The 9,824-nt window shown below is 38.7% G+C and overlaps 1 protein-coding gene across 4 annotated transcripts in view; it reads right to left on the reverse strand.

The window, feature by feature from the left end:
- Positions 1-8,730, reverse strand: part of lipeb (lipase, hormone-sensitive b) — a 72,637-nt gene extending 63,907 nt beyond the window's left edge. The window contains exons 1-2 of one of the 4 annotated variants that reach the window (XM_061947179.1): positions 8,619-8,727; positions 8,222-8,252 (exon numbers count right to left, since the gene is read on the reverse strand). In XM_061947179.1, the coding sequence (XP_061803163.1) occupies positions 8,222-8,252; positions 8,619-8,700 (113 nt within the window). In that variant the 5' untranslated portion in view covers positions 8,701-8,727. The other 3 variants (XM_061947170.1, XM_061947195.1, XM_061947188.1) reach the window with 3 other exon arrangements.
- Positions 8,731-9,824: the final 1,094 nt, after the last annotated feature.

A 9,824-nucleotide genomic window follows, 5' to 3' on the forward strand; every position in this document is an offset into this window, starting at 1 on the left:
TCTTTATTTAGAAGTATTTATTTATACTGCAATATACTGTAACGGGCACCAATGTAATAATGCATTTATTTTACCTAATATTTTCGGGAGCTGCTGGATGATCCACCTTCAACCTCTGTTGTCACTCCTATGCTTGCTCCCACATGAGTCCGCTGTCTATCAGTCCCCCTCTAATTGTTTGCTGACTGTTGGTAGGGAACGTGCTTGATTTGACATGCAGCAGAGCCTGTTTTTTAAGTCTTAATATCGTCCACGATCACCCTCATTTAATCGTAGTTGTTAAAATCGTGATCACGATTAAAATGTGGTCTAATGGATACAATGAAACACAAATAAGCATATAAAGTCCCCTTGTTTTTCCACTCTACTGGTACTTTAAAGCGCTTTTCATACATAAATGAAATGCGACACAAAGTGCTTTACACTCTTACAACCAATGACCCAGTGACATAAACACACACATATGTGCGAGGAGTTCACCAGATTCTGACAAAAAGCACCCCCACAGCCATGGCTGATATAATCCCTGACAATTATGTCTCCATCCACAGTGTGGAGCCACTCCCATAAAACAACCACTTGCAGTACAGCAAATAATCTGCATTTCTTAATATCTTTAGTATTATTATCACTGGAGAATGAGGCTAAACATGTTACACACTGAGAGCAAGCCAGGAGCAACCTGGTTAATAGCTAAACTAGCGGTTAAACTAGCTTGAAACAACATCAAGAAATAAGTGTGTTGTAAACTTTAAGAATGAAACCGTGTCACAGCAGAAAGTAAGTAGTTATTAACAGGAAATTAACAAGTAGATTTATAGGTGTCTGGAAATAGGATAATACAACAACTGTTGGTGTGTCAGCATTGTGTCACAACACTTAAGAGGAAGGCAACTCTATCCATAAATTGGTGGTATTGATACCAAGGGTAGTTAGTACTGAATCAGTACTAGAGTGATTAGGTTGATATCTTCATTTCCTCAAGATATTTTTTTAGTGTTTTTGTTATTGTTTACGAATTCAGAGAATAATTCCCTGGACCCAGGAGAACTTTGAGGGCAGAACCGAAATATTTAAATTAATAGATGGTAGTTCTTGCTTTTAGTTTATGTGTACTGTACTATTGACTTTGTTTTGGTCAAACAAAAAGAAAACCTTAAATTTTCTGTATGTGGCTTTCGGTGGAAAAAGTTTGGACACCCTGATTTAAAAGGTTAACTTGTGCGTTTTTGTGACATCACACTCTGGAAATATAAATTGTAGCCACAAAACTGGACTTTATTGTGTAACGGTATCATACGATCATGAATCAATAGCATGCATTTATTTTCTTAATGAGCAGCGGAACCTCAAGAAATATTTTTCAACCTCTTTATGTTTTTTGCCCACATGCATCCATGACATCCTTCCGTTTTCAATACTGCGTGTCCTGACTTCAGGTGAGTGGCTGGAGACACCAGAGACTGGTCGCCAGCCAATCGCAGAGCACATATAAACAAACAACCATTTAACAAAAAATAATAAAAAATTTAAATTATTGTCACGGTTACTGTGACAAAAATTATCACGGTTATCAATATTATCGCGGTATTTTTAAACGTGCTCAAAATTTCCAAAATGTACTTTTAAATGTTTTACATAAATAAAAAACAAACATTTCCTTTGTGAAAGAAACATTATTGTAGATAAAAACACTGTTTTCTCTACTTCAAACATAAATTGAATGTGCATATGAAAGCGACACAAGCATTATAAACAAAGTAATACGGCAGAAAAAATACCATGAATATATCAAACAAATGTAAAAGTTGTGCAATATAGCAATTTATAGACATAAAAGATCAACAAAAACAAATGTATGGTAGAAAATGGATGGATGTATGTATGTACGAATTTTGCAAGGTGGCACCTGATGAGACGTAACTACACTTTCTGTCCATATAGATATGTTTATGTATGAGATTTAGTCTTACATATAGGGCTGCACAATTATGGCCCAAAAAATTAATTAAGATTATTTTATCAAAATTAAAATCAGGATTATTGATTATGTTAGGTAACACAGAGTTGGGGTGGGGTGTGAACACGACGCCATCATGTCATTTGTAATGTCTAATAAAAAGGCTATAGATAAATGTTATCCATATATTTAAAGACAAATATTTGTCTTTTTGTTCATTAAAAGTATTGTGTCATTTTTTTTTACGATTACATGATGTCTTTATCTTTATTTTTACATTTCGATAGAAGTATTTGTAAGTTATGTACACTGACATGTATGTACATCTCAATTAAGAGTTTGAGCAGAAATATGTCGTATAAGAATTAACTATACACCATAAAATATTAACAAAATGCTACAGTATGTCACATGAATGTTTTATAAAGTAATACCTTTGTGACATGAAAAAGCCCACAAGTAATATGTGTTTTTGTTTTGATATCAATATAAGAGACAAAGCAGTTTGGCTAATTATTATAATGTCTAATAAACAAGCTTTGTTCTTCTCCAATAACACCAAACGGTTTAGTGCAATAGTTTGGCCAACAAAAATAAACCTGTGGCCAACAAAAATAAACCGGAGTGACACCTCTCACATCTAATACACAATCTTCACAGCTTTTGTTCAATTCCATGAGATGACGAAACATTTGCGCTAGTATTGATGTTATTGGAACACTGACAAAGTTAGCACTTAATGGGCATCCTAGTAAACAAACTAAAGACTTTATAAACAAACAAGTTGTGACAACGCTCCTGACACATCGCCTGCTGCATGTTTCCTCACATCGTGAACTCTCAAGTCACAGCAGCTGAGGGACATTGTGTTTCGTAAATGAAAGCAACATCAAATAGTTTTCTCCTACCGCTGTATACTTTTAGTGTGAGACAAATGAGCCTGTCTCAAATATTGTCCACACCTGTCGCTATCTAAAAACAGCAGTGCGCTCTTAAACGCACGCCAAAACGCCACGGAAATGAAGTTAAACTAAGCGTTCGGCTCGGTTTACTCCGAGGGGAAATTAGCAAAGTCTGTGTCGTTGCGTTCCGCCATGTTTTTTCAAGCCAAATGACGCTAGTGCACATGCGCCAGTGCTGCTGTGACTCCGTTTCCAGGAAGTAAGCAGTGTTGCCTAAAATGCATTAATAAATGACGATTTTTCGGTAATTAAAAAATTTAAACGGTATAACTAACAGTCTAGAATTTTACCGCGGTTTATCATTATACCATTTACCATTACTTCCCTACATACACGCCACAGTTAGATTTCAGTTCTGTGTAGAAACACTGATGCGATTTGTTATCAGGCTTTCCAGGCAGCTGATTCTCGGCAACCGCTACAACTATAGTACGGTAATTGTGTGTGAGGGGGGGAGGTATCTTTAATAATAGCAAAGTTTGAGCGTTGCATGGGCGAGAGGAAGAGCGGACAGAAAGCAGTGACCCCTGTCCCAGATGTGCACACATAAGCCCAACTTGAACAACAGGAAACACGCAACAATGGCCGTGCGCGCACACTCCAACAACACAATTACACAGCGTTGCAATGTCTTTGACTGGGGAGTAAAATACCAACAATTTAACACAAAAATAGTGGCAGCGGAATGTAATACAATCAGACAATGACAAAGCTTGTGGCAGTCAAAGTGGAGCTCTGCGCTGTGGTCTAATAAAATAAACACCACCACTAGAATTGGTTTGTTTAAAAGAAAGTGTTACGTCAAGTCTTACGAAAAGACTACAAATCTAAACTAAGCAACAGTAGCAACATAGTCAAGACGTTAAGTGGCTCTCCATGACATGAGGACAATAACGTTGAGTTGAGTTAGTGTTTATTTCAAACAAGCATGCATACAACATGATACATCACAATTTCCAGTTTCTATATTCAACATGTTCGAAAAGGAGTAGGAAGAAGCAGAGCTTATTTAATCCTACCCCTTTTCCTTTACATAGCAGTTGCTAAAACTATTCTTCACTTCCTGTTCTCAATTTATTCACAATATACTCCATAACTAATAACATTAAAAATAAATAAATAATTAGTGAAGTAAGTTATATTTCATATGGTGAGATGAATAAGATTATCTTGAAAATTAATGGATTAATGAAATAAATTCAGAATGTTTATCATAGTTCTTCTTTGTAGTTTGTAAACACTAAGTTTGAAGAGTTTCTTGAAGTGGATCATATTAGCACATCGTTTGATTTATTTGCTTAATCCATTACATAATTTAATTCTACATACTGATATACTGAAGGTCTTAAGTGTTGTACGTGCGTACAAATGTTTTAAATTACATTTTTCTCTAAGTGTTGAGAATAATTGTTGCATATTCTTGGGTAGCAGATTATAGTTTGCTTTGTGTATAAGTTTAGCTGTTTGCAAATTTACTATTTAGTGGAATTTCAGTATTTTTGATTCACTGAATAAAGGGTTTGTATGTTCTCTATATCCAACATTATGTATTATTCTAATTGATCATTTTTGTAACACGGTTAATGAATGAAGTGTACTTTTTTTTAGTTATTTCCCCATATTTCTGCACAATAACTCAGATATGGTAAGACTAGCGAGTAGTAGCAGTCGGCAGCAGAGTCTAATGTACAGTAGCATTTGAATGGGCAAGAACACAAGCTTTAAAGGGTTTAAGTACTGGAACACACAGACATTACCGTACACTTAGAGAGAGTGAAAATAGAACTGGGGGTTTGATAATAACCACAGAAGCGTAATGGAAGTCACCGCATGGTACATGCTTCTCTGTCCTGGCTACTTAGTATAATACAGCTAAAGGGACTTAATAACAAGTACAGTACTGTGCGATTTAAGCCAGTCTTGATGTGAAGGCAATCATTTCTCAGGCACACAGAGTCACTCATTTTGAATTTGAATGGTGAGAGCACAACTTATTGTTTTTAAGTTTCACTAATTTTACCCTTTAAATACTCGTATTACTTTGAAGGATGTTAAAAAGCACAGTGCATAACATTTTCGTCACTTCCTAAAATAATGCACGTCTCTTATGCATCATTGTAGTTTTGTTTTCCTTAGGTTTTACTTACTCTTTTCAATGGGAAGCATGTTTCAAAATAGAACAGATCAAAGTAAAACTAGCATCCTGGCACCATAAGATATCTTTGGAGTTAATGATAACCCTAAATTCGGTAAAGGAAGTCGCTGCAGTGCAAGAAAAACAGCACACGCGTTGCTCGGTATGATAGATGGCTAAACGTGCACTAATCTGAAAATAGATTGTGTTGTGATTAGGTGTGTAACGATACACAAAAATGTAGGTTCGGAACATACCTCGGTTTAGAGGTCACAATTCGGTTCATTTTTGGTACAGTAAGAAAACAACAAAACATAAATTTTTGGGTTATTTATTTACCAAATTTGCAAAATCTTCCACCAAAAATATTTTTCTTAGTGGAATATTTGATGTGAAGTAATGGGAACCTTGGATAGGTCAATAATTCATAATAACATTGATTTTGATTCAATATTATGTTTTGAGCAATGACAGTTTGAAAGAAAAAAAACCAGCTTTGTTTTATTAGTCAACATTGCAACTTTTTCTAAATTACATTTAACCTTTAAGCTTTTTTATTTCACTTTTGTTATGTTTTTGTTTATTTAAACAGTATTTTCATTTTGTGCCGTGGGCCTTTAAAACATTAGCTATGGGCCGCAAATGGCCTCCGGGGCACACTTTTGACACCCCTGTTATAGACAATAAAAAATTTAATGTGATAAATCTATGGATAAAAAGCAGAGCCTGGCGACGCATGCGCGTTTATCATAACTCTCTCTCTCTCTCTCTCTCTGTCTCTGCCCCTCCCTCACCAATGCTGCTGAGCACCTTCACAATTTGTTTTGTTTTTAACCCCTTCTTAACCCTGAACGTACATTGAAAATACACGCAACCCTAACTCAAAATGCCGGACATTTGAGGCATTTAAGAAACTCCGCCCTGACAGCTCCGCAAAAGAGGACATGTCCGGTGAAAAGAGGACGTATGGTCAGTCTATCGTAGCCCTTTAGCTGCTAGCCTCGGTGTGCATTGTTTACACTACGTGCGTTACGCTACTTATGTCCGTGTGGAAACTCGTTCGGTACAACTCCGAACCAATACAAATACACGTACCGTTACACCCCTAGTTGTGATGCAAATCAGCTGGGTGTAGTAGCCTGAAACGTCAAGAGAATCACCTCCTAATCACAGGCGTTAATTTCTCTCAGCATGTACAAACCCCGTTTCCATATGAGTTGGGAAATTGTGTTAGATGTAAATATAAACGGAATACAATGATTTGCAAATCCTTTTCAACCCATATTCAGTTGAATATGCTACAAAGACAACATATTTGATATTCAAACTGATAAACTTTTTTTTTTTTGCAAATAATCATTAACTTTAGAATTTGATGCCAGCAACACGTGGCAAAGACGTTGGGAAAGGTGGCAATAAATACTGATAAAGTTGAGGAATGCTCATCAAACACTTATTTGGAACATCCCACAGGTGAACAGGCACATTGGGAACAGGTGGGTGCCATGATTGGGTATAAAAGTAGATTCCATGAAATGCTCAGTCATTCACAAACAAGGATGGGGCGAGGGTCACCACTTTGTCAACAAATGTGTAAGCAAATTGTTGAACAGTTTAAGAAAAACCTTTCTCAACCAGCTATTGCAAGGAATTTAGGGATTTCACCATCTACGCTCCGTAATATCATCAAAGGGTTCAGAGAATCTGGAGAAATCACTGCACGTAAGCAGCTAAGCCCGTGACCTTCCATCCCTCAGGCTGTACTGCATCAACAAGCGACATCAGTGTGTAAAGGATATCACCACATGGGCTCAGGAACACTTCAGAAACCCACTGTCAGTAACTACAGTTGGTCGCTACATCTGTAAGTGCAAGTTAAAACGCTCCTATGCTTCGCTGGGCCTGAGCTCATCCAAGATGGACTGATACAAAGTGGAAAAGTGTTCTGTGGTCTGACGAGTCCACATTTCAAATTGTTTTTGGAAACTGTGGACGTTGTGTCCTCAAGACCAAAAAGGAAAAGAACCATCCGGATTGTTATAGGCGCAAAGTTGAAAAGCCAGCATCTGTGATGGTATGGGGGTGTATTAGTGCCCAAGACATGGGTAACTTACACATCTGTGAAGGCGCCATTAATGCTGAAAGGGACATACAGGTTTTGGAGCAACATATGTTGCCATCCAAGCAACGTTACCATGGACGCCCCTGCTTATTTCAGTAAGACAATGCCAAGCCACGTGTTACATCAACGTGGCTTCATAGTAAAAGAGTGCGGGTACTAGACTGGCCTGCCTGTAGTCCAGACCTGTCTCCCATTGAAAATGTGTGGCGCATTATGAAGCCTAAAATAGCACAACGGAGACCCCCGGACTGTTGAACAACTTAAGCTGTACATCAAGCAAGAATGGGAAAGAATTCCACCTGAGAAGCTTAAAAAATGTGTCTCCTCAGTTCCCAAACGTTTACTGAGTGTTGTTAAAAGGAAAGGCCATGTAACACAGTGGTGAACATGCCCTTTCCCAACTACTTCGGCACGTGTTGCAGCCATGAAATTCTAAGTTAATTATTATTTGCAAAAAAAAAAAAAAGTTTATGAGTTTGAACATCAAATATGTTGTCTTTGTAGTGCATTCAACTGAATATGGCTTGAAAAGGATTTGCAAATCATTGTATTCCGTTTATATTTACATCTAACACAATTTCCCAACTCATATGGAAACGGGGTTTGTAGTTTAAGGAAGTAGTTTGACATGTACTTCGGTATCAGGGAGGTGTACCTTTAAAATCCACTGTGTACATTTTAAGCCTGTGGAAGGGTGGCCCCGACAGCATCCAAAGTGAGGGGCCCCGAGTCTGGATTCGAACCCAGAACCTTCTTCTTGAGAGGCAGGAGCGCAAATTGCTACTCACCCTCTGCCACAAGGAACAAATGACTCACACGTGCCGCTCCTTCCAGAAGTTTACATTTGACTGGGGGCATAGGACAATGGAGAAGAAGAAACACATAAAGTCCTAATATAAATGGGGGTGAATGAGCACTTCCGGTCTCCTTGCTTTGACGTCACAACCTACGTCACTAAGACTTGACGACGATGCACAATTCGCACAAGCCAAGGAGTTCAATCTATTTTTAAACCCCCTGAATGAGGACGACAATAAAAGTACCTGCTCAGGTGAGTCCTGTCAGTGTCGACGGCTGAAAGCAGGGACACAAAATGGTGAGCATAAATTAGGGACAAGCGGTAGAAAATGGATATTCTTTAACGGGTATAATGGGAGAGTGTGGGATGTCGGCAACATGAAAGGAGCGGGAGCTTAATTCGCTAACGAAGTTAATACCGTTAGGCCATCATAAGGGAGAGAATAAGTTAGCACGACCCCGACAGGGACAAGCGGTAGGAAATGGATGGACAAGAGTTTTCATGGCTGGAGCTAAGCGGCTAACGGCGGCGGCTTAAACCCCGCCTGTGTTGTTAGCGGCTAACAGCTAGCACGCAGGGGGATGACAGCGGACGTCATAGAGAAAGAAACACGTAAAAAAAATCGCGAGCTCACGACTTACCCACTGGAGCTTCTTTTTGCTTGGACGAGCGTCTCCCGTTGACGCCTTTGTCAAATCTGCCGCCCTTCTTGCTTGACGCCATGTTCGCCCGCTCCTGTGTTGACCACGGACGGAGTCCCCGAGTGAGGAACCTACCTGCTCGGAGGGCACGCATGGCCCCGCCCATAACGGAACTGTAGCCAATGGGAGAGAGGATAGTGGCCGAATGAGCCAATCACAACGTGCCGTGGGTGGGACCTGGAACGGGCTTCAGAAACGTATGGAATACATTGAGACTAGAGATGCCGATAAATGCTTTAAACATGTCATATTGGAAATGATCGGTATCGGTTTATTTTTATTGTTTTATTAAATCAACATAAAAAACACAAGATACACTTACAATTAGTACACTAACACAAAAAACCTCCCTCCCCATCCTCCACTCATTCACACAAAAGAGTAGTTTCTTTCTGTTATTAATATTGTGGTTCCTACATTATATATCAATATATATCAATACAGTCTGCAAGGGATACAGTCCGTAAGCACACATGATTGTGCGTGCTGCTGCTCCACTAATAGTACTAACCTTTAACAGTTTATTTTAAAGTTAAAGTTAAAGTTAAAGTACCAATGATTGTCACACACACACTAGGTGTGGCGAAATTATTCTCTGCATTTGACCCATCACCCTTACTCATTTTCATTAATTACTAGTTTCTATGTAACTGTTTTTATATTGTTTTACTTTCTTATTTATTCAAGAAAATGTTTTATATATATATATATTAAGGCTGAAACGACGCGTCGACGTAGTCGACGTCATCGGTTACGTAAATACGTCGACACCGTTTTTGTGCGTCGGCGCGTCGCATATTTACGTCACACTACTTTACTGTCATGGCGGAGCGCAAAGCAGACGATGCGAGCGAGGGGAAAAAAGCACGCCAAAAGTCGTCAAAAGTGTGGGAGTATTTCAATAAACGGCCTAATAATGTTGTTGTATGCACACTGTGTCGAGCGGAAATGGCCTATCATAGCAGCACAACGGCTATGAACGAACATTTGAAAAGAAAACCCCCGACAGCGTTCTTGCCATCACCATCAACAAGTCAATCGTCCGCGTGCGTATACGTTGTCATTATTACACAAAAACATGAATGTGTCATTTGTATCTGCGTTGTAAATTCATAAACTAAAGCACCGTTTCGCTCTGAGAGGCGC

Source organism: Nerophis lumbriciformis, linkage group LG04 (genome assembly GCF_033978685.3).
Source record: "Nerophis lumbriciformis linkage group LG04, RoL_Nlum_v2.1, whole genome shotgun sequence".
Lineage (NCBI taxonomy): Eukaryota > Metazoa > Chordata > Actinopteri > Syngnathiformes > Syngnathidae > Nerophis > Nerophis lumbriciformis.